Raw genomic sequence first — 25,331 nt, 5'->3', positions numbered from 1 at the left:
GGTACCTTAGCACGCTGTTCATTAACTCTTGATAGTCTGGTTTCAGTTTTTAGAACAGCTGCATCCCAGTCCTCCAAACTCCCTGTTAGAAAAAAAAAATGCAATCTTATTAAAGCTTATTAACAAAACAAATTTTTTTTTGTTATTGTGCTCAACATAAAATCCCTTTCCCACTGAATGCATTACGTGACACAGCACAATGGGGGTGACACTAAGAGGAAGACACTAGAAATGAACAGAGTTGGCTATGCCAAGGCTGCCTGACGGTGCAACCCATGTACACTGCAAGTAGTAGTAACCCGTCTAGGATCAAGAGGTGACAGCACGTGATCCCAGAAGTAATGGCCACTTATTTAGAATGGGGAGTGCATTGCTGTCTCAGTAAGGCAATGATCATCATCATCTATACATCATATAACACCTCCACATGGGACAGATAAAAAAAAAAAAACGACATCTTTAAAAGGGGTTGTCTCATCTCAGACAATGGGGGCATATAGCTATAATATGCCACCATTGTCCGATAGGTGCAGGTCCCACTGCACTATATTGAGAACGGAGCCCCCGAAAGTGGTGGGGGGTGCACAGCGCATGTGCAGCCGCCCTCCATTAATTTTCTATGGGGCCCCCAGAAAATAGACGAGCGCTGGCTCAGCTATTTCCGTCAGGCCCAGAGAAGTGAATGGGAGCAGAGGCTGGTCATGTGCAGTGTGATCCCATTCACTTCTATGGGGAGAGCGCTTGGTGGTGGCCAGACCAGAAGCCTTCAGCCACGAATTTGCAGGGCTCTCTGTTCCAGATATAGGTGTGGGTCCCAGTGGCGGGACCTGCACCTATAAGACAATGGGGGCATATTCTAGCGATATTCCCCCATTGTCTGAGATGAGACAACCCCTTTAACTGTCCAGATGAGGTCTTGCATGACAGAGGACAGCCTGGTGCTCTGCTCAGAATCAGAGGAGGTGATGAACCGGCATGGAGGTGGTTCCACCAGTGTCCTCTGTCCTGGGAAGGTCCAAAGGATGCTGAGGAAGAACAGAACCTATGAGGGGAGATCTGCTCCTGGAGACAGAAAAGGCCAGTTCAGAGAAGGATTCCCTTGGTTTGAATGGGCAAGTGCTTCAGTGTCTCAACTACAGATTAGGAGAACCTGGAAAGCTTCCCTATGGCCTGGGAAACAGATGAGACTCAATATGGGGTCCGGACTCCTAGGCATAGAGACCACAGGGAGCAGATGAGTTCACCCTAACCACATGGGAGTTTCATGTTACAGAAAGCACACAAAATACGCAGCAACCATGGGGAAAGGGAGGGGAACGTTCTTGTTGGCTATGGTTTTCTGAAAGAAAAGAACGTAAAGGCCAAAAGGAACACAAATCCAGAAAAAAAAAAAAAAAGGAGCCCAGAGACCTAGTCTCCTGAACCGTGAGGAGCTATGTCCCACCGATAAGCTGCTGCTACCAAGAACCGTGGTCTTCTGAGAACAGAATCTGTGGAATGGAAGATAAAAAGAAAGACTGCCAAGGGAAAAACACCCAGTTCAACGCTCCCTCCGCGACAGGATTGGAACACAAGAAACAGCTCTTCCAACCACCAACGGCAAGAGGAGTGACCCCCCTAGAAAAGCCTGACATGCATGGAGGAAGCAGGACCAAGTGCGGCCTAGTACCAGCTAAAGCCAAGGGCTAAAGTAGAAATTACGACCTGGGACACGGCATCCTTAGGGTGGTGCACACAGAGGAACGAGAAGGAGCATGCTGCTGGCAGGAAGCAATGGGACGGTCAGCGACAGATGGTAAAAGCAACCTGGAAACTGAAGGGAATAAGAGGTGGCCTAGTCCTGACCGAGACTAGCTTAGAAACAGAGAGGCTTCACTCTGGGCTCTAGGAGGGGGAGAGTAGGGTACAGGGAGCCAGGAGTAGGGAACAGAGGCCAGGGATTCCAGGAGGTAACTTGGAAAGGCAGTGGAAAACTAACAGGTACCCAGGAACAGCATCATTAACCAAGGGGAGAGGTAACATACTTTCCATCATTGTTGGCAGCAAAAGGTCACCTACCCGATAACCTCACAGTGTGGGGTTACTGGCATTCTGACTGTGGATGCAGTGAAGGGGGACTGGATCACCAGCATGCTAAGTGCCTGTAGTGTGGTACTACTAAAGTGGTGACACACAGTCAGTGCAGACCTGCCTGACACAGGGAATAATCCCTGCAAAATTGGACAAACATGAAAATGAAATAAACACTAAAGCAGTAGACCTGGAAAAATAACAGGTTGTGTCAGCCTCTTAGATACTAGACTAAAATTGATGAGCCTACCGAGTATGGAGAGAGAATAGCCAACACTTTATTTTTTTCTGGTGTCAGCCCCCTAGAGGCAGGACCTATACCCATGGTGCTCTGTCCCCCAATAAGATTAACGAGAAACATCACATCTCTATTTTCACTTCTGTCCACAAGTTACCCACCTTCAATTCTCTCCAGGGTAAGTAGGACATCACAAACATGCTCAGGGTAATCCACTGTGCACTGCACGGCACGATGTAAAGCCTTCCTACAGTGCTGAGTATCACCATGGGCTCTGTAAGAACATAAAGTATGCAACATGGATAAAGACATAAGTGGACATTTATTAAAACCGGTGATTGATACAGCCTCTATATAAAAAACTTTGCCACTTGCAGCTGCTGGCCACGCAACATGCTTTAATCTACGCCAGCTCCCTTGTGGAGTAGATTAAGATAATTTTCCACTGCAAAATCTGGCGTGGAAAAATCATGAATGAGACGGGCCTGCAACAAAATCTGCAACACAAATAAGCCAAAAAGTGGCGTAAATATATATTTTTTTAAATAACCCGCATTTTCTATACTTTTCTATAGGATGGAGCATCACGGAGATGAAGACGAGATTAATTTCATTCTGCACAGAATATTAAATCTATAGATAAAACCACTGCATGAACCTATGCACACTGATGTCCATGACAGATAAGTAGATGAATGCGAGAAAAATTATGTCCACACATCATCAAAAGGACATTTGGAGACATTCATTAAGACCAGCATCTCAAAGAGGACCATTCACCACTCCTGACATGCCTGCTTTAATGCTTCATGCATTCCCCATGTAATACCAATTCTGGAGCATCTATTCTTAGGTCTGTATGTTGTGCCATTCCTCTGTTATTTCTACTAGAAGGTATAAATGAATTGCTAGCAGTCTGCAGTAAGGGTACAGAGGGGAGGTAACCAGTTGGGGGAGGTGTACCTGCACAGTCTAACTCTATCAAGTCAGTGCTGCCAGCGGTGCTTAAAACTCAGTTCTCTGTACACCGCTGACAGCTCAATCTTGACAGCAATCATCCGCCCGCCCACTCTCTCAGGATAGCCGAGCGGTTTTATTGACAGCCGAGCACATTGCTGACACTCTGCCTGAAACAGCTGACATCTGTGCTGGCACAGATGTCAGCCGTTTAACCCCTTCCATGCCGCGGTCCGTAGGGACCGCTGTATAGAAGAGGTTAACAGGGAGGGAGCTCTCTCCCCCTCTCCCATGAGGGGCTGCTGTGCCTTTTCAACCCCCGATGGGAGAGGGAGGGGGTCCCCCTCCCTCCCCATCACGCTGCTCTGTTGTGAGTGATGGTGATGGTTACCATGGCAACCGGACACATTCACAGCTTTCCTGCTGTCCATGGTGCTGATTAGACTTCTGCTAAAGGCAGAAGTCTGATCAGACTTTGTAAAGTGAAAATACAGTACAGTACACTATATAGTGTACTGTACTGTATTATACAGACATCAGACCCACTGGATCTTCAAGAACCAAGTGGGTCTGGGTAAAGAAAAAAGAAAAAAAGTGAAAAAAAAACAAAACATTTATCTCTGATTAAAAAAACGAAATTCCCTACACATGTTTAATATCACTGCGTCCGTAACGACCTTAACTATAAAACGGTCATATTACTTTCCCCGCACGGTGAACACCATAAAAAAAAAATTGACATGAAATTGAAATTATGCCCACCTTACTTCCCCAAAAAGGTAATAAAAGTGATCAAAAGTCGTATGTACGCCAAAATAGTACCAATAAAAACAGTCACCTCATCCCGCAAAAAATGAGACAATGGCCCAAAAAATAAAAAAAAACTATGGCTCTCAGACTAAAACATGATTTTTTTTTTTTCAAAAATGTTTTATGTTAAACGTAAAAAATAAATAAAAAAGTAGACATTTTAGGTATCGCAGCGTCCGAAAGAACCTGCTCTATAAAAATACCACATGACCTAAACCCTGAGGTAAACACCGTAAAAAATAAACACGGTGTCAAAAAAGCCTTTTTGTCACCTTACGTCACAAAAAGTGTAATAGCAAGCGATCAAAAAGTCATATGCCCCCCAAAAGAGTGCCAATCTAACCGTCATCTCATCCCACAAAAATGATACCCTACCTAAGACAATCGCCCAAAAACTGAAAAAAAACTATGACTCTCAGACTATGGAGACACTAAAACAGGATTTTTTTTTTTGTTTCAAAAATGATATTGTGTAAAACTTAAAAAAATAAAAAAGTATAAATATTAGGTATCGCCAAATCCGTAACGACCGGGTCTATAAAAATATCATGACATAACCACTCAGGTGAACACTGTCAAAAAATAAAAACCATTTGTTTTGTCACCTTATGTCACTAAAAGTGCAACACAAAGCAATCAAAATGGCGTATGCTCCCCACAATGGTGCCAATGTAACAGTCACCCCATCCCGCAAAAAATGATACCCTACATAAGACAATCGCCAAAAAAAAAAAAAAAAAAACTGGCTCTCAGACTATTGAGACACTAAAACGTTTTCAAAAATGATAGTGTAAAACCTAAATAAAAAATAGGTATTCATATTAGGTATTGCCACATCCGTAAGAACCTGCTCTATAAAAATACCACATGACCTAACCCCTCAGATGAACACATATTTTTTTTTTAAATAAAACCGGTGTCAAAAAAGCCTTTTTTTTTTTTGCTACCTTACATCACAAAAAGTGAAAAAACTATGGCTCTCAGACTATGGAGACACTAAAACATGATTTTATTTTTGTTTAAAAATGGTATTATTGTGTAAAACCTAAATAAATAAAAAAAAAAAGTATACATATTCGGTATCGCTGCGTCTGTAAGAACCTGCTCTATAAAAAATAGCACATGATATAATCTGTCAGATGAACGGTTTTAATAATAAAAAATTTAAACTGTGCCAAAACAGCAATTTTTTGGGCAAATTTTCCATTTTAATCCTTTTTTTCCCGTAACAAAGCAAGGGTTTAACAGCCAAACAAAAATCTATATTTATTGCCCTGATTCTGTAGTTTACAGAAATGCCCCATATGTGGTCGTAAAGTGCTGTATGGCCACACGGCAGAGCGCAGAAGGAAAGGAACACCATATGGTTTTTGGAAGGCAGTTTTTGCTGGACTGTTTTTTTAACACCATGTCCCATTTGAAGCCCCCCTGATGCACCCCTAGAGTAGAAACTCCAAAAAGTGACCCCATTTAAGAAACTACACCCCTCAAGGTATTCAAAACTGATTTTACAAACTTTGTTAACCCTTTAAGTGTTCCACAAGAGTTAATGGCAAATGGAGAAGAAATTTCAGAATTAAAATTTTTTGTTACTTTGCCTCACAAAAAGTGTAATATAGAGCAACCAAAAATCATATGTACCCTAAAATACTACCAACAAAACTGCGAACTTATCCAGTAGTTTCCAAAATGGGGTCACTTTTTTGGAGTTTCTACTCTGGGGTGCATCAGGGGGCTTCAAATGGGACATGGTGTCTAAAAACCAAAATCCAGCAAAATCTGCCTTCTAAAAACCAAATGACGTTCCTTTCCTTCTGCGCCCTGCTTTGTGCCCGTACAGCAGTTTACGAGCACATATGGGGCGTTTCTTTAAACTGCATAATCAAAGTAATAAATGTTGAGTTTTGTTTGGCTGTTAACCCTTGCTTTGTTACTGTAAAAAAATTATTAAAAATGGAAAATCTTCCAAAAAAGTGAAATTCTGAAATTTTATCTCTATTTTTCATAAAATCTTATGGAACGCCTAAAGAGTTAATAAAGCTTGTAAAATCAGTTTTGAATACCTTGAAGGGTGTAGTTTTTTTAGATGGGATCACTTTTATGGAATTTCTACTCATGGGGTGCATCAGGGGGTCTTCAAATGGGACATGATGTCAAAACAAAAAAGGCCATCAAAATCTGTCTTCCAGAAACCATATGGCGTTCCTTTCCTTGTGCGCCCGTACAGCAGTTTACGACCACATATGGGGTGTTTCTGTAAACTACAGAATCAGGGCAATAAATATTGAGTATTGTTTGGCTGTTAACCCTTGCTTTGTTACTGGAAAAAAATGGATTAAAATGGAAAATTTGCCAAAAATAAAAAATATCGAAATTCTTAAATTTTATCTCCATTTGCCATTAACTCGTGTGGAACACCTAAAGGGTTAACGACGTTAGTAAAAATCTGTTTTGAATACCTTGAGGGGTGTAGTTTCTTAGATGGGTTCACTTTTATGGAGTTTCTACTCTAGGGGTGCATAAGGGGGACTTCAAATGGGACATGGTGTAAATAAACCAGTCCAATAACATCTGCCTTCCAAAAAACACACGGCGCACCTTTCCCTCTACGCCCTACTGTGTGCCCGTACAGTAGTTTATGCCACATATGGGGTGTTTCTGCAAACTACAGAATCGGGGCAATAAATAGAGTTTTGTTTGGCTGTTAACCCTTGCTTTGTTACTGGGAAAAAAATTACTAAAATGAAAAATTTGCCCAAAAAAATAATAATAAATAAATAAAAATCTGAAATTTGATCTCCATTTTGATCTCAGACGTTTGTAAAAATCAGTTTTAAATACCTTGAGGGGTATAGTTTCTAGAATGGGGTCATTTTTGGGTGGTTTCTATTATGTAAGCCTCACAAAGTGACTTCAGACCTGAACTGGTCCTTAAAAAGTGGGTTTTTGAAAATTTCTGAAAAATTTCAAAGATTTGCTTCTAAACTTCTAAGCCTTGTAACGTCCCCAAAAAATAAAATGTCATTCCCAAAATGATCCTAACATGAAGTAGACATATGGGGAATGTAAAGTAATAACTATTTTTGTAGGTATTACTATGTATTATAGAAGTAGAGAAATTGAAACTTGGAAATTTGGTAATTTTTTGTAAATTTGGTATTTTTTTTATAAATAAAATGGAGATTTTTTGTGAAACTCACCTGTAAAATCTTTTTCTCGTCTTTTCCATTGGGGGACACAGACCATGGTATAGCTTAGAGGTATTAGTAGGAGGGACACTATGCAAATATAAAAGAGCTCCTCCTCCTCAGGCTATACCCCCAGGCTCCACCAGGAGGAACTCAGGCGTTGCAAAAGCAGTAGGAGAAGGAGACAAAAAAATAATGGAAGCCATCGGACCAAAGCCCATGAGTTCCAACCACAAAACAGAACTGAAGACCCCTCCTGCAACAGGCAGAATGGGTGGGAGCTGTGTCCCCCAATGGTAAAGACGAGAAAAAGATTTTACAGGCGAGTTTCACAAAACATCTCCTTTTCTCGTACTTTTTTCCGTTGGGGGACACGTACCATGGGACGTCCCAAAGCAGTCCATGGGGTGGGAAAAAATATCAGCACCGCCAGGAGGAACGTCCATCGGTCAAACAGGAACCACAGCCTGCAAACCCCTGCGGCCAAAGACAGCATCAGCCGAAGCCAGCGAATGCAACTGATAAAACTTCGTAAAAGTATGTAAGGACGACCAGGTGGCCGCCTTACACAGTTGAGACGCAGAGGCACGATTGCGCCTTGCCCAGGAAGCTCCTACTGCCCTAGTGGAGTGAGCGGTAAGCCGAGCCGGGGGAACCCTACCACGAGCGCGATAAGCCGCGGAGATAGCCGAGCGGATTTATAGCACCACAGTGACCTTGGAGGCCGCCAGACCCTTACGAGGTCCCTCGGTAGCTATCAGATACACCTTCAGGGCCCGGACGACATCCAGGGAATGGAGAATGCGTTCCTTGGGGTTTGCCGGAGAAGGACAAAAGGAAGGCAGTACAAGATCCTCGTTAAGGTGGAAGGGTGAGACCACCTTGGGCAAAAAGGAGGGAACCGGACGGAGCACCACCTTATCCTGGTGAAAAAACAGAAAAGGCTCCTGGCAGGAAAGTGCGGCCAGCTCCGATACCCGCCTGATGGAAGTTATGGCCACAAGAAAGACCACTTTCCAGGTGAGAAAAGTCAGGGAGACCTCCCTCAGAGGCTCGAAGGGGGCCGTCTGGAGGGCGCAAAGGACCAAATTGAGATCCCAAGGCGGCAAAGGGGGACATACGGAGGGACCGAATGCGCCACCCCCTGAAGAAAAGTCCTCACAGGACCCAGAAGAGCAAGGGACTTCTGAAAAAAAGACAGCCAGAGCCGAAACTTGACCCTTCAGGGAGCTCAACAACAGTCCCATCTCTAGTCCGGACTGAAGAAACGAGAGCACCACAGAGATGGAAAAACGAAGGGGAGGGAAACCCGAGTTCTCACAAAAGGTCAGGAAGGCCTTCCAGGTACGATAGTAAATCCGGGAGGAAGCCGGCTTCCTCGCTCTGATCATGGTTCTAACCACCGAGTCAGAGAACCCTTTCTTCTTCAGGATGGCGGTTTCGACAGCCGCGCTGTTAAACGAAGAGACTGCAAATTCCGGTGGAAGAGCGGCCCCTGAGACAGTAAATCCTCTGTCGGGAAGAGGCCATGGGGGGGGGGGGGGGGTCCACCAGCATCCGAGCCACGTCCGAGAACCATGCGCGACTAGGCCAATCTGGGGCGATGAGAACGGTCGGAATCCATTCTGCCTCAATTTTGCGTTGAACCTTCGGCAGCAGAGGGAAGACATGGAGTAGGCTGAAGTCCTGCCACGGAGACACTAGCGCGTCCACTCTGTACGCCCTCGGATCCCAGGCACGAGCCATAAACACCGGGAGCTTGTTGTTGAGCCTGGACGCCATCAAGTCCACATCCGCACGGCCCCACCTGCGACAGACGTCCTCGAATACCTCCGGATGCAGAGACCACTCGCCTGGATCCACCTTGTTGCGGCTCAGAAAGTCTGCTGTCCAGTTGTCCACTCCTGGAATGTATACTGCCGACAACATCGGAACGTGCAACTCCGCCCACAGAAGAATTCTCGTCACCTCCTGCATCACCATCCGGCTGCGGGTCCCGCCTTGATGGTTGATGTAAGCCACAGCCATGGCATTGTCCGACTGAATCCTCACCGGGAGGCCCGGCAGGAGAGGAGTCCAATGGGAGAGGGAGTGGAAAATCGCCCTCAGCTCCAGAATGTTGATCGGAAGGCGAGATTCCGCCGCCGACCAAACCCCCTGAACCGTGCGAGACTGGAGAACACCGCCCCAACCCAGGAGGCTGGCATCGGTGGTGACAATCGTCCAGGAGAACGGGAGGAAGGATCTTCCCAATCTCAGGTTCATCGGGGACAGCCACCAAGGAAGAGCTGCCCGAACCCGCTGAGACAGGCGGATGCGATCGTCCAGACCACGAGAGGTCTTGTCCCAGAGGAAAAGGATCTCCTGTTGCAACAAACGAGTGTGAAACTGGGCATATGGAACGGCCTCGAAAGAGGCTACCATAGAGGCCCAGGACCTGCATGCACTCCCGGATGGAGAGGCACGGGGAGCGCAGCAGGTGCGAAATTCCCCCTTAGATCTGGAAGGACTTGGAGGCTGGAAGAAATACTCTGGCGGTCGAGGTATCCAAAATCATCCCCAGGAAAGAGAGCCTCTGGGACGGGAGGAGAGAGGACTTTGGGAAATTGATCAGCCAGCTGAACTGTTCCAGAGTCTGAACAGTGACCCGGACGCTGTCTTCAGCCTGGAGAAGCGAGGGAGCCTTTATCAGGATATCGTCCAAGTAGGGTAGCAAAGGAATGCCCCTGGTACGAAGAAGCGCCATGAGCGGCGCTAGAATCTTGGTAAAAACCCGAGGGGCGGTTGCTAACCCGAAAGGAAGGGCGACAAACTGATAGTGTCGACCGCAAATGGCAAAGCGCAGGAATCGTTGGTGCGATTCTGCGATCGGGACATGCAGATAGGCGTCCTGGATGTCTACGGACGTGAGGAACTCCCCTGGAAGAAGAGAGGCAATAACGGAGCGGAGGGACTCCATTCGAAACCTCCGCACCCGTAGAAACTTCAGATCCAGGATCGGACGCACCGACCCTTGCTTCTTTGGGACCACGAACAGGTTTGAATAGAAACCTGTGCCCCGTTCCTCTGGGGGAACTGGAGTAATAATTCCCCGGTCCAGAAGGGAGGAAACTGCCATCAAGAGGTCCGAGGCTCGGCCCGGATCCCCCGAAATGCGAGAAGGGAAAAAACGTTCCAGCGGTCTGGACGCGAATTCTATCTTGTAACCAGATGTTACAATCTCTAGAGCCCATGCGTCCTGAACATGAGCCCTCCAAACCCGCTGATAAGAGAGCGTCCCTTCATGCGGAAGACTGCTTGGGCGCGGCAGGGTGGGGCGGCTGTGTGCCCCAAAAAGTCTGGAACCCTCAAAGGGGAGATTAGCAAGGGAACGCTTTGTTGTGCCTTTTCATAGGTGAATGCATTCATATCCAATTCATTATTGTCAAGATGGATGTTCATTGCCTTTAAGAGCCATGCTCGACTATAGTTACAATTTTGTATGTCTTGAGTAGGCCAAATTAAGGTCACACAAAGTTTTAGTGTTATTTTTCTCATGAATGTACCAGTCTGAGAAGATGCCTCCTTGTCTACTTATAAATTTATGACGAGAGATAAGATAAGAAGCAGCTGGTGATAATTACCTATACAATTAGGCATTTATTAATGAAGCAAAATATATAATATGTATGTATTCATTTAATGATCCTTTAGTTAGTCCTTTGCATAAAACAATCAGTAGGACATATATATATATATATATATATATATATATATATTTGTTTATATTATATTGTTATATGTTACGAAGACAACATGTATCCAGTATATTGTATATATTTCTCATTAGAAGAGTGTCTGTGAAGATGTGTGTTTTGTAACAATTAATCACATCTTTGGTATGACAGAGGAGGTACTGATATCTCTCTGAGAAAACAAGTTATTTATGATCCATAAATCAACAGTGTGAGAAACTTTAAGTGAGACGCCTAGAGGTCTGTCTCTAATTGCTACAAGTGTCAGAATTAATCCCTATAGCTTTGAATTAAAGCTTCTAAGGTCAAAATGGATATTCAGACTTACATAAGTTAACCCTTTATACTATGATGCAGATAGCTTATACAGCAGTGCCACTTAGGTATCAGTAGGTGACATTACAACAGTAGCAAAAGTGCATTCTGGGTAAGGTTATGATGTCACATTTTTTATCAATGATCAATGATCACGCCCATCCGACAATGATTGGAAAGATCCAAACTAGGAAGGTGTGTCTAACTGATAAGTTTGTGATCATAAGCCATACACAGTAAGGGAAAAGGAAGAAAGAAAGGAGAAGGAAAAGGAGAGAGGAGTTGAGTCTCTAGAGGGGTCTATCAAGATGAAAGCCATGGTGAGATGCGCTATGATGGACCACCCAGCTTTCCTAGGAGCAGAAGTGAGATTCCTACTAGGACTTGGTAAGAGACACAGGAAATGATATTTCATTTTATTAAGACTAATTTGATAGTGTGGGTGAAATTATACCATCTAGATTGGCGACTAAATAAATAATTAAATTAATTGATCATCTCCATATTGAGATGTAGTCTTAGGATATTGTGAGGCTTCATTCTACCTGAAGAATCTAGACTCATAAGATCCCTGTTATTTGTCTTAATAGTCTTACCAAAGTTATATGTGTGAAAATAGTTCAGGATGGGGCGGAAGGATATAGTTGTCTCTTCTAAGTTATATCCTTGAATGGATTTGCCCATCTTGAAGCCATGTGATGTGTAGTTGGTTAGGGGGGGGGGGCAGAATGTATTTAGCATTCGATAATGATGTCTAGGATTAGACATGCCCATCCTGATATCATGAGGTTTTATCTGAACAGAAGTAATGTACCGTATTTATCGGCGTATAACACGCACTTTTTCCCCCTGAAAATAGGGGGCAAATGATGTATGCGTGTTATACGCCGATATTCATTGCGGCCCGGCAAAGATGCAGCATCACAGACTGCGCTGTATGAGCCGGGAGAGAGGAGGGGCTGGAGTCCGTAACTAGGGGCGGGGCCCGGTGCAGTCACTGTACTCTTACACCGGGCCCCGCCGCTCACCAAAGTATTTATAAACGTGAATCCTTATCCTGTTATTAAGCTGCCCTCTCCCATGTTCCCATGTCCCCCCTGTATCCCCACAGCACTTACTTAAGCTTCAATAGCAGGCAGAGCAGACGGCAGCAGTAACGTCACTCACTAACGTCGAGCGCCTGCTCCGCCCACTTTATGAATGAAGCAGGCGGAGCAGACGCGCGACGTCAGTGAGGGACGTTACTGGTGCCGTCCGCCCTGCCTGCTATGGAAGCGTGTGAATCGTAAGTGCTGTGGGGATACAGGGGAACATGGGAACATAGGAGAGGGCAGCGTTAGTTCAACTTAATAACAGGATAAGGATTCACGTTTATAAATACTTCGGTGAGCGTTGGGGCCCGGTGTATTGGGGGACACTGTTATGAGGGGCATCTGTGGATGACATATAGCAGTGTCATCCACAGATCCCCCCATAACAGTTCCATCCACAGATCCCCCCACCCCATAGCAGTACCATCCACAGATCTCCCACCCCATAGCAGTACCATCCACAGATCTCCCACCCCATAGCAGTACCATCCACAGATATCCCACCCCATAACAATGCCATCCACAGATCTCCCACCCCATAACAATGCCATCCACAGATCTCCCACCCCATAACAATGCCATCCACAGATCCCCCATAACAGCACCATCCACAGATCCCCCACCCCATAACAGTGCCATCCACAGATCAACAGTTGCTTTTACTGTCCTTTTACATTATTTACCTTATAAGTGGTAATAATATTAATAAAAAAAAGTTCTGAGCTACCCTTATTTTGCTTCAAAGTTCTTTATTTGAAATTTAATTTTTTTTCCTGAAATTTCCCTTAAAATGAAGGTGCGTGTTATACGCCTGTGCGTGTTATACGCCGATAAATACGCCGATAAATACGGTATATAACTTATGTTCATATTTTGATATCCTAACCTAATAGCTTGGTTATAATGTGACAAGTTATTTCCACTCACATGTATTGTTAAGCTTGTAATGCTTTATATTAACGCTATATATATTCATTTGCATGTATCATTGTGTTTATTTACTTATATATGTTTATAATCTTGTAACCAATAAATCTGCATATTTTTATAATACCTGTGTATTATTGTATAATGCAGAACTACATTTTATCATTAACATCATCTCACGTCAAAAAGAACTTATTTATCTGAGGAAATAGTCGGACTCAGATGTGAATTGTATCAATTAGGTTGTCTACAATTCACCAGGTCATGATTTTAAGAATTTATGACAAATTTTAATATGTTATTTTTTTATGCTTAATTATTTTTATGACCATAATTAATAATTCTTAATTGAGTTATTACCCCCCGACAGCTTGGAAGAAGCGTCGGCGTCCCACACCTTCAACCAGACCTCTCTGCGCTGAGTGACCAAGAGGGCTGAAATGCGTGCAAAGAGGGAAGCAATGTCCATGGAAGCTTCGCAAAGGAACTTGGAAGCCTGAGACATCTGGAGAACCAAATCCAGAGTGTCAGCAGACGCATCCTGTTCCACTAGGTCTTAGTGGTGGCGATGCAACCACACCGAGAGGGCTCTGGCCACCCTTGCCGAGGCAAAGGCAGGCCGCAGGGACATGGCCGCCAGTGAGAAAATGGACTTGGAAAGAGAGTCCAGGCGCCTGTCCACAGTGTCCTGTAAGGAGGAGCTGTCCAAGACAGGGAGGGCCGTGTTCTTGGCTAATCTGGTCACTGGGGGATCCACCTTGGGGGGAGAAGACCACCTCTCCACGCTGTCAGCCGGAAAAGGATAAAGCATATCCATGCGTTTGGTGGCAGAGAACTTCTGATTAGGACGGTCCCAGGCCCTGGATATGACCGCGGAAAATTCCTCATGGACAGGAAACGCGGCAGCCTCCGGCTTCTTGGGCGGAAAAAGGGCAAACTCCCGACCAGTGGAAGGAGGAGAATCCCCTTGGAGGTTAAAAGGTGTCACGGACAGCCGCCACTAAGTCAGCCACCATGGTGGAGAGCTTAGGCGAGGGGTCCCGTTCCAAGACCTCGTCCGAGCCAGACAATTCCCCTTCAGACTTGCGCTCCCCAGGGAAAAGGGGGGGGAATAGATCCGCCCAACTTCCGGTCACGTGACGCTAATTGAAGGAAGTCACGTGGCCTGTGGAACGCAAGGAAGTGAGCCTGCATACTGTAGCGCCGCGGCGATTTGTGGCGTCATCCTTGGCGCCGCACACTCCGGGACGCGGCGCTACAGTATGCCGGCTCACTTCCTTGCGTTCCACAGGCCACGTGACTTCCTTCAACTGGCGTCACGTGACCGGAAGTGGGGCGGATCAGGAACACTGGCGCGAGGCTCGGGACATTTAAAAGGCGCTGACAGGTAGGCACTCCTTGCTGACAGCCAAATTGGATTGCACATATCCTAGGGTCAGACCTGGACTCTGGCAGGCATCACCCACTGGTGTGCCTGCATTTAAGCTAAGTGGATTGCTGCTGTTATTCAGGGGTTTTGAGTCTGACTGACCAACCATCTGCGATGGTGTTGAATGACCTTTAGCAAATCTTCCCCTTACCATTTGTTATTTTGTAATGTAAGCCCCATCCATTGTCTTGACATTACACAAGTACATCTCCCCTGAAGAGTTCGCTGAATGAAACGTGACACGTCGGGAGTTACCTGAATAGGGTGTACTAGGGATTCCGCCCCCAACAGGGAAAGGTATCCGGACGGGGACGCCACTTGCGGGGCAAGTACCTCGTATAGACAGGTAGGGCATACTAGCCCCTGTCACCCTAATAGGGGTTTCTAGGGCTTTTGTCTCCCGATTCCTGTCTATGCAGGGGCGAACACGTTGGCACTTATCCAGTATGGTGACACACCAGTAATGTCCATTGATGACATCAGCAACACCAGAGAAAATCTGTCATCCATCTCCACATATGGGTGAGAACGTCTAACTTGGCCTTACTGAGTGTCTTATACAATATATTGAAGTTACATTGGTTGTCCTGGAATTTATTAATTTCATCTAGAAGGTAAAAGTCAGAAGTGCCTAGTCTTGGCAAGTATAACCTCAGGTAGCGGCTCTAAAAACCGAAATGAGGGTACGAAACTCGTAAGTGGAAAGGTCCTGGTTTTTCTGGAGGTTTTTAATGTGACGTAGGAATTAAGTATAGATTTGACACTGTACCGCATAAAAGGTTAGTATATAAAATGAGCATGCGCGGACTGGGAGAAAATGTCTGTATGTGGGTAAGTAACTGGCTCAATGATAGAAAACAGAGGGTGGTTATTAGTGGTACACACTCAGATTAGGTCACTAGTGGAGTACCTCAGGGGTCAGTATTGGGCCCTATTCGCTTCAATATATTTATTCATGATCTTGTAGAAGGCTTGCATAGTAAAGTATACATTTCTGCAGATGACACTAAACTGTGTAAAGTAATTAACACGGAAGAGGACAGTACAAGGCTGCAGATGGATCTGGATAGATTGGAGGCTTGGGCAGAGAAGTGGCAGATGAGGTTTAACACTGACAAATGTAAAGTTATACACATGGGAAGGAATAATGCAAGTCACCCATACATACTAAATGGTAAAACACTGGGTAACACTGACATGGAAAAGGACCTACGAAGTTTAGTGAAAAGCAAACTAAGCAGTAAAAACCCGTGTCAGGCAGCTGCTGCCAAGGCCAATAAGATAATGGGTTGCATCAAAAGGGGCATAGATGCCCGTGATAAGAACATAGTTCTGCCATTTTACAAATCACTAGTCAAACCACACATGGAGTATTGTGTACAGTTCTGGGCTCCTGTGAACAAGGCAGACATAGCAAAGCGGGAGAGGGTCCAGAGGAGGGCAACTAAAGTAATAACTGGAATGGGGGGGGGGGGGGGGGGGGACTACAGTACCCTGAAAGATTATCAACATTAGGGTTATTCACTTTAGAAAAAAGACGACTGAGGGGAGATCTAATTAATATGTATAAATATATCAGGGGTCAGTACAGAGATCTCTCCCATCTATTTATCCCCAGCACTGTGACGAGGGGACATCCTCTGCGTCTGGAGGAAAGAAGGTTTGTACACAAACATAGAAGAGGATTCTTTACGGTAAGAGCAGTGAGACTATGGAACTCTCTGCCTGAGGTGGTGATGGTGAGTACAATAAAGGAATTCAAGAGGGGCCTGGATGTATTTCTGGAGTGTAATAATATTACAGGCTATAGCTACTTGAGAGGGGTCGTTGATCCAGGAAGTTATTCCGATTGCCTGATTGGAGTCGAGAAGGAATTTTTTTCCCCCTTAAGTGGGGAAAATTGGCTTCTACCTCACAGGGTTTTTTTGCCTTCCTCTGGATCAACTTGCAGGATAACAGGCTGAACTGGAAGGAGAAATGTATTTTTTCGGCCTTATGTACTATGTTACTATGTATTTCAAAAACTGGTGCTCGAGGTTCAGCATTTTCTTTTAGTTATGTTAGTTAGACATCACTGAAGGAGTGAATTCAACGAAATGTTCATTCAGTTCTTACCTTTCTAGGTTGTAATACTCCAGCCACATATTGGCAAACTTGGAATTGCCTTTGGTCATGATGCTATCCCAGAGCTCTCTAGCTTTCTGCATGTTGTTACAGTGTCGAGCCTGGGGGAGTCAAGTGAAATTTATTTAATTTTGTAATTCAGCTGCAGTCAGATCTGCAAAAAATGGATTTTTTGTACTCACCGTAAAATCCTTTTCTCGTAGTAGGCATTGGGGGACACAGCACCATGGGTATATGCCCAGCTGCCACTAGGAGGCTGACACTAGAAACAAAAAAGTGTTGGCTCCGCCCAGGTGGGCTATACCCCTCTGCAAGAGCCGAGATACACCAGTCGGTACAAAAGCAGTAGGAACGCCATACACCTGAACAAACAGAAAACTGAACGCCAACAAGTCTTCAACTGGGGAAACCCAACGACCACAAATCGCCGGGACCACAACAAGAAGAAACTCAGTAAGAAAATGGGAGGGATCTGTGTCCCCCAATGCCTACTACGAGAAAAGGATTTTACGGTGAGTACAAAAAATCCATTTTTCTCGTGCATGGCATTGGGGGACACAGCACCATGGGACGTCCCAAAGCAGTCCCTGAGGGAGGGAAGAAGAACGCCATGTCGCCAATCTAAAGCACAGCTGCTTGCAGAACCTTGCGCCCCAGGCTAGCGTCAGCGGAAGCCAGAGAATGAATGTGATAAAACTTAGAGAAAGTGTGAACTGACGCCCAGGTGGCGGCCCGGCAGACCTGGGAAGCAGATGCCTGATGACGCACCGCCCAGGAAGCCCCAACTGCCCTAGTCGAATGAGCGGTCAACCTGGAAGGGGGAGCACGGCCCTTTGCGATATAGGCCTCCTTGACAGCCGACCGAACCCAGCGAGAGATGGTAGCCTTGGAGGCAGGCAAACCCCTACGAGGACCCGCCGGGACCACGAAAAGGGAATCCGAACGACGGAAAGGTTCCGTGAGGCGAAGGTACAGGCGAAGGGCCCGAACAACGTCAAGGCAATGGAGGGATTTCTCCCTAGGGTGAGAAGGATTAGGGCAGAAAGAGGGAAGGACGATCTCTTCATTGATATGAAACGAGGAGACCACCTTTGGAAGAAAAGAGGGAACGGGACGCAACACCACCTTGTCCTGATGGAAAACCAGGAAAGGCGAACGGCAAGAAAGCGCCGCCAGTTCGGAAACCCGGCGTATGGAGGTGACTGCCACTAAGAAGGCCACCTTGAACGAGACAAACGACAGAGAGATCTCTGCCAAAGGCTCGAAGGGAGAAGACTGAAGGGCGCCAAGGACGAGATTCAGGTCCCACGGCTCCACTGGAAAACGAAAGGGGGGGGCTCGGCGAGCGACACCCTGTAGGAAAGTCCTAACCTGAGCCCGCGAGGCCACAGGACGTTGGAAAAGGACTGAGAGGGCCGAAATCTGTCCTCTGAGAGAAGCTAGGCGAAGACCCTTCTCAAAACCGGCCTGAAGGAAGGCCAGAACGTTAGGGACGGAGAAATGAAGAGGGCGGAAGCGCCCAGACTCGCACCAGGCAAAATACGCTCTCCAGGTCCGGTAGTAAATACGGGCTGACTGAGGTTTGCGAGCGTGAAGCATCGTCTGAATGACAGAATCCGAGAGGCCACGGGACTTCAAGACCGCGGTCTCAACGGCCACGCCGTCAAACGAAGCTGAAGTAAATTCGGGTGGTACAGAGGACCCTGAGAAAGGAGATCGTGGCGCAGAGGAAGTCGCCACGGAGCGTCGGCGAGCAGAAACACTAGATCTGCGTACCACGCCCTGCGGGGCCAATCCGGAGCCACCAGGATTGCCGAAACCCGGGCTGCCTTGAGACGCTTGAGCACTCGGGGCAGGAGGGGAATGGGGGGGAACAGGTACAGAAGGTTGAACTGAGACCAAGGCAGAACTAGGGCGTCTACCGCGAAAGCCTGAGGGTCTCTGGACCGCGCGACATAGCGCGGAATCCTGTGGTTGAGACGTGACGCGAAAAGATCCACGTCCGGAGTTCCCCATCGGTGACAAAGTTGGAGGAACACCTCTGGGTGAAGAGACCATTCGCCCGGGTCGACTAGCTGACGACTGAGGAAGTCTGCCGCCCAATTGTCGACCCCGGGAATGTGCACCGCGGAAAGGACGGGAACGTGGAGTTCCGCCCAGCGCAGGATATGGGAGGCTTCCTGCAAGGCCATCACGCTCCTGGTGCCCCCTTGGTGGTTCAGATAAGCCACGGCGGTGGAATTGTCTGTTTGAACCCGGACCGGGAGACCGCGAAGACGTGGGGTCCAGTGAGACAGTGCCAGGAAAATTGCCCTGAGCTCGAGTACATTTATCTGCAGGGAGGACTCCTGAGCAGACCAAAGACCCTGGACTGTGAGGGAGCCGAGGACAGCTCCCCAACCCAAGAGGCTGGCGTCCGTCGTGACCACCCGCCAACTGGGGGGAAGAAAGGAACGGCCCAGGGACACCGTCCGAGGAAGAAGCCACCAGGAGAGGTCCTGGCGAAGCTGGAGAGGGAGACGAACCAGGCGATCGAGACCTGCCTGGGACTTGTCCCACCTGGATAGAAGAAACAACTGAAGGTCCCGGGAGTGGAATTGGGAATAGGGAATGGCTTCGAAGGAAGCCACCATCCTCCCCAGGACGCGCATACACGTCCTGATAGTCAGGGTGGACGGGCCGCGGAGAAGCGTCACCCCCGCCTGAAGGGAGGCAATCTTTTCTGGGGGGAGAAACACCCGCCCGAGGCGAGTGTCGAAAATCATGCCCAGGAAGGGCATCCTCTGGCATGGGACGAGGGAGGACTTGGAGTGGTTGACGAGCCACCCGAACTGGGAAAGAGCTGAGAGGGTGATGTGCAGGCTGGACAGGTTGTCCTCCAACGACGGGGCCCGAATCAGAAGATCGTCTAGGTAAGGTATCAAGGCGACCCCCCTGGCACGAAGAAGGGCCATGAGAGGCGCCAACACCTTGGTGAAGACCCTCGGAGCAGAGGCCAGGCCGAAGGGCAGGGCTACGAATTGGAAATGAAGAGAACCTACCGCGAAGCGAAGGAACCTTTGGTGGGAGAGGGCAATGGGGACGTGGAGATAGGCGTCCTGAATGTCTATGGACGACAGGAACTCGTCCGACTCCAAGGAGGCGATCACCGACCGGAGGGATTCCATACGAAAGTGACGGACCCGGACAAAGCGGTTCAGCGCCTTCAGGTCCAGGATAGGACGGAGCGAACCGTCCTTTTTGGGAACCGTGAACAGATTCGAATAGAACCCCCGAAAGCGTTCTGACTCTGGAACCGGAACGATGACCCCTAGAGAGCGAAGGGAACGAATGGCCTGAAAAAAATCTTCTGCCCCGGAGGGGGACCTGGGGGGCAACGTCAGGAAGAACCGTCCCGGCGGAAGATCGGAAAATTCGATCCTGTATCCGGAGGAGACTACCTCCAGAACCCAAGCGTCTTCTACACTTGCTTGCCAGACGTCCTGAAAGGCGAGCAGACGCCCTCCCACCTTGACGGAGTCATGCGGAAGGAGGTTTAGTGGACTGGGGGCGAGCAGGTTTGGGCTTGGCATGCCAGGAGGGCTTGGTCTTAAAGGAAGGCCTGGAGGCCTTCTTGTCAGATCGGGCAGGGGGGGCCCGAAAGGACCGAAAGGACTGCGCCCGAGAGGACGATCCAGGAAAGCGACGGCGGCGAGGCTGATTCTGGGGAAGAAGAGAGCTCTTACCGCCAGTGGCCTCCGAGATGAGCTCCTCCAAACGCTTCCCAAAGAGCTTCCCGCCGAGAAAGGGAAGGGAAATCAGAGCCTTCTTGGAGGCGGCATCTGCCGCCCAAGAACGAAGCCAGATGGTGCGGCGGATGGCCACAGAGTTAGCGGCCGCACGGCCGGATCGGCGGGCCGATTCCATAGAGGCATCGCAAAGAAATTTGGACGCCTGATAAATTTGAGAGGCAAGCACTGCCAGTTCCCCTTGATCAGAGTCTGGGGGTAAAGCGCGAACAAGCTGTTTTGCCCAGATAGCGCAGGCCTTAGCCACCCAGGAGGCGGCAAACGCAGGACGGATGGCAGCACCCGCTGCGATGAAAACAGACTTGGCCAAAGAGTCGACCCGTTTGTCAGCGGGATCCGACAAGGAAGCCGCGTCAGCCAGGGGAAGGGTAGTAGCCTTCGCCAGGCGAGCAACCTGAGGGTCTACCTGAGGAGGAACCGTCCAAGTATTGACAGATTCCTCAGAAAAAGGATAGGGGACGTCAGAGGCCTTGGTAAGATGAAGGCGCCGATCAGGATGACGCCACTCTTTAGCCAGAAGTGCGTCCAGATCCTCGTGATTCGGGAAGACCACAGTGGAACGCCTAGTCCGGCGGAAGGACACCGACTCCAGGGAGGAGGAGGAGGGTACGTCCTGCACATGGAGCGCGTCACGGACGGCTTTGATGAGGTCCTGAATGGCCGCAGACATCGCCGAGCACCGCTCTGATTCAGAATCAGAAGCGGAGGAGTCCCCAGGAACGGCGGAAGCGGCTGAAGAAGAAATTTCGCCCGACTCAGACCTAACCGGGGAGTGATCCGGGGTAGCTGAGGAAGAATGGGACCCAGCCGAGGCTGTGCGAGGTCGCTTGCCGGACCTCGTACCAGAGCGGGAACGGACATCCCCGGCGGGGGGGTCCCTGCCCGAGGCGGCCGCAATCTGAGCGGGCAGACGGTCCAAGGACTGCGCTAGGGATTGGGAGAGGCTGGCAAGGTTACCTATGGCCTGGGACAGGGTAGCAGCCCATTCCGGAAGGACCGACAAAGAGGGGGCCGCAGGGGCGGACTGGGTGGGCCTGGGGGGAAGGCACTGCACGCAGAGAGAGGAAGACTGACCGCATGGGAACTTCCTATTACATACGGAACAGGCGTAATGAGTGGAAATAGCGGCAGGGGGAGTGGGGGCCCGACCAGAAGAAGACATGAGGGCGATGGAGGAGCCTGCAAAGCAAAAAAGAGTCAGCCAGAGGCTGCCTACCAGACCCAAGGTGCTGTGTCCCACAGAAGCACGTCCAGAGAGCCGAGGCGCAGGAGAAGCAAGATGCGACAGCTGCAGGCAGGACAGGAACCGGTAGTCAAGAAAGACACGCCCCCCCCAGCAGCCCGCGCTGGTGCTGGATTGGTTGGAAAAAACGCGGCTCCCAGGGCACCGCCCACAAAGGGGAGGGAGGAGAAAAAAGCCCGGGAAGGCAGAAGGCGGAGACGAAGCTCCGCCCCACGTGACCTGCGGCCTAGGCTGGAGAAAAGCCGGGGCCTCGAGTAGAAAAATGCTGCCGGAAACGGACGCCCGCGATCGCGGTAACGCCCGGAGGCAGCAGCAGAAGCGGGGACGCAGCACAGATTCTCTGGGAGTGCGGGGGCCCCGAAGGCCAGGAGTTAGCCGGAAGAAACCCGCAGGTACGGGAAGGAGCCGAAAGAATCGGCCGTCTTAAAGGGCCAGGCCCTAGAAACGAGGGTGCCCCAAGGAAGTTTTCCCCCGCAAAAAGAATGCCCAGGCAAGCGTGCAGTGCCCCCAAGAGCCATCAGCCTCCCTAAACTAAAAAGGGGGCCAGGACAAGAGGTGGTTGTGGTGGGTGGAGGGGGTGGAGGTGGGGTACCGCCATACTCACCTTCCGACGTTTTCAGGCGCAGCAATAGCCACCCCCTCGGCGGACTCAACACGGGAGCCGTGGGTCCGCCGGAATTCCGCTGCGGAAGCAGGTAGTGGGGACTGGGTGGCTGCCGGGTACCTGAGTACGCGCCCGCAGGGGGGCAACTAAAGTGGAACACGATGGAGCCACCCCTGCGTCCTGAAGAAACCTGTACAAAAAAGGAGAAAAAAATAGAATAAAATAAAAAATAAAATTAGCAGGATGACCTGCAAAACAGGTCATGTCTGCCTCCTACGGACACTAGAACTAGACTGGTGTATCTCGGCTCTTGCAGAGGGGTATAGCCCACCTGGGCGGAGCCAACACTTTTTTGTTTCTAGTGTCAGCCTCCTAGTGGCAGCTGGGCATATACCCATGGTGCTGTGTCCCCCAATGCCATGCACGAGAAATAACAAGCTCTGTATACTACAATTAAATGCAATGCCATGAAGTAAAGATCATTTTGCCAATACATGGTATAGTAAAAATGTACAAATGCGGATGGCAGAACTTAATACGAATACATACCAAAGGTCCCTGTGAATAAAGTATGCCTGCATATGAAAATTCTCCCTGCAATATCTGTTTCTGTACATTAAGAGGTGTTGTATTTTTTTAGCTAAATACATCATTAAGCCTTAAAGAAATAGTAATCACCTATTTAATAGGTAAAGGTTTCTCATTGGAATACCCCTTTCATTAACGTGTATTTGTCTTAGGGCTCATGCACACAAATGTATTTTCTTTCTGTGTTTTTTGCGGAACCATTCATTTCAATGGGTCCGCAAAAAAGATTGAAGTTACTCCCTGTGCATTTAGTTTCCATATGTCTGTTCCGCCCCAAAAAATAGAACACGTCCTATTATTGTCCGCATTACGGACAGGGACAGAACTGTTCTATTAGGGGCCAGCTGTTCCGTTCCACAAAATATATATGGTCATGTGCATGAGCCCTTATAGTGTACATATAGAATGCATCTGTAGTGTTTTTCATAAAGCCTGATAGTTTTCTTGCCTAGTGTCTGCCTTTCACAGAAAGGAATGAAGCACTGAGTCGTGGAATAAAATGAATACTGGAGTAAATAATAGGATAAAGATTGGTTTACAGAAGACAGATACTGATAGACTTAAGTATTGCAGCGCTCACCTGTTTGGGAGGCACGGACAAATGGCCCGGACACGGTCAATTTTATTCATTCAACGTAAAATCCAGACATCCAATACAGTATAAATGTCTACGCGATATGTTGGGGTCCGAAACGCGTAGACATTTATACTGTATTGGATGTTTGGATTTTACGTTGAATGAATAAAATAATCTTTTTATGGGAAGCTGTACTCTACAACTTTTTTTTTTTTTTTTTTACAGAAGACCTAAAATATCAGTCACTTCTATGAATATTTCAATCACCAGACCCCAGCAATAACTACATTTTTGTACTTGCCGTAAAATCTGTTTCTCTTCTGCTATACCCTTCCTGCAGGACTAAGCTAATCAGTTTAGCGCAAAAGCAGTAGGCGAAGCCAGACACAAGAAAATTACATTATGTACAAACCCAGAACCACACAGGCCCGAAAAGGCCCATAAACAAAAAAGATGGATGGGAGCTGTGTCCCCCAATGAACGGAAGAGAAACAGATTTTACAGTAAGTCCAAAAATCTAGTTTTCTCATCCGTCTCATTGGGGTACACAGGCTTTGACCAAGGGACGTTACAGAGCAGTCCCCGAGGGAGGGCTTAACTTCAACCCCTCTGCCAATCATAAAACCACTGTCTGCAAAACTCTACGTCCCCAAAGAAGCGTCAGAAGATGCAAAGGTGTGCACTCAATAAAACTTGGAAAAAGTATGCGAAGACGACCAGGTCGCCACCTTGCACACCTGAAGGGCCGAAGCCCCGTGATGCACCACCCAAGAGGTCCCCACTGCCCAAGCCGAATGAGCAGTCACTCGGCAGGGCAGGGCCTGGTCCTTAACGCGGTACACTTCCACAATAGCCAAACGAATCCATCAGGAAATGGAAGTCTTTGATACTGCCAGCCCTCGTCTCGGTCCCTCTGGAATCATGAATAAGGAATCCGTTCGCCGGAAAGATGCCGTCTGGGACAGATGGATCCGAACGGCTCGTACCAAATCCAGGGTATAGAGCAACTGCACCCGAGGATTAGACAGATCCGGACAAAATGAAGAGAGAATAATCTCATTTAGATGGAATTCCGACACCACCTTCGGCAGGAAGGGCGAAGGACCACCTTATCCTGATGGAGGATCAGGAAGGGCGACCAACATGACAGAGCTGCGAGTTCCGACACTCTGCGAATAGAAGTAATTGCAACCAAAAAAGCCACCTTATACACTCACCTAAAGAATTATTAGTAACACCTGTTCTATTTCTCATTAATGCAATTATCTAGTCAACCAATCACATGGCAGTTGCTTCAATGCATTTAGGGGGTGGTCCTGGTCAAGACAATCTCCTGCACTCCAAACTGAATGTCAGAATGGGAAAGAAAGGTGATTTAAGCAATTTTGAGCGTGGCATGGTTGTTGGTGCCAGACGGGCCGTTCTGAGTATTTCACAATCTGCTCAGTTACTGGGATTTTCACGCACAACCATTTCTAGGGTTTACAAAGAATGGTGTGAAAAGGGAAAAACATCCAGTATGCGGCAGTCCTGTGGGCAAAAATGCCTTGTGGATGCTAGAGGTCAGAGGAGAATAGGCCAACTGATTCAAGCTGATAGAAGAGCAACGTTGACTGAAATAACCACTCGTTACAAATTTGGCGTAAAC

At 47.9% G+C, this 25,331-nt stretch overlaps 1 protein-coding gene across 1 annotated transcript in view; it reads right to left on the bottom strand.

Annotated features, from left to right (window-relative positions):
* The window catches only part of SART3 (spliceosome associated factor 3, U4/U6 recycling protein), a 67,305-nt gene that overhangs the window by 15,837 nt on the left and 26,137 nt on the right, over positions 1-25,331 (bottom strand). Inside the window, exons 12-14 of the mRNA XM_040416619.1 lie at positions 16,875-16,984; positions 2,470-2,582; positions 6-82 (exon numbers count right to left, since the gene is read on the bottom strand). Of these exons, the coding sequence (XP_040272553.1) occupies positions 6-82; positions 2,470-2,582; positions 16,875-16,984 (300 nt within the window). The remainder of the gene's footprint in view (positions 1-5; positions 83-2,469; positions 2,583-16,874; positions 16,985-25,331) is intronic.

The sequence above is a fragment of the Bufo bufo genome, chromosome 2 (assembly GCF_905171765.1).
Source record: "Bufo bufo chromosome 2, aBufBuf1.1, whole genome shotgun sequence".
Taxonomy (NCBI): Eukaryota; Metazoa; Chordata; class Amphibia; order Anura; family Bufonidae; genus Bufo; species Bufo bufo.
This window is presented reverse-complemented; position numbering and strand designations above follow the sequence as displayed.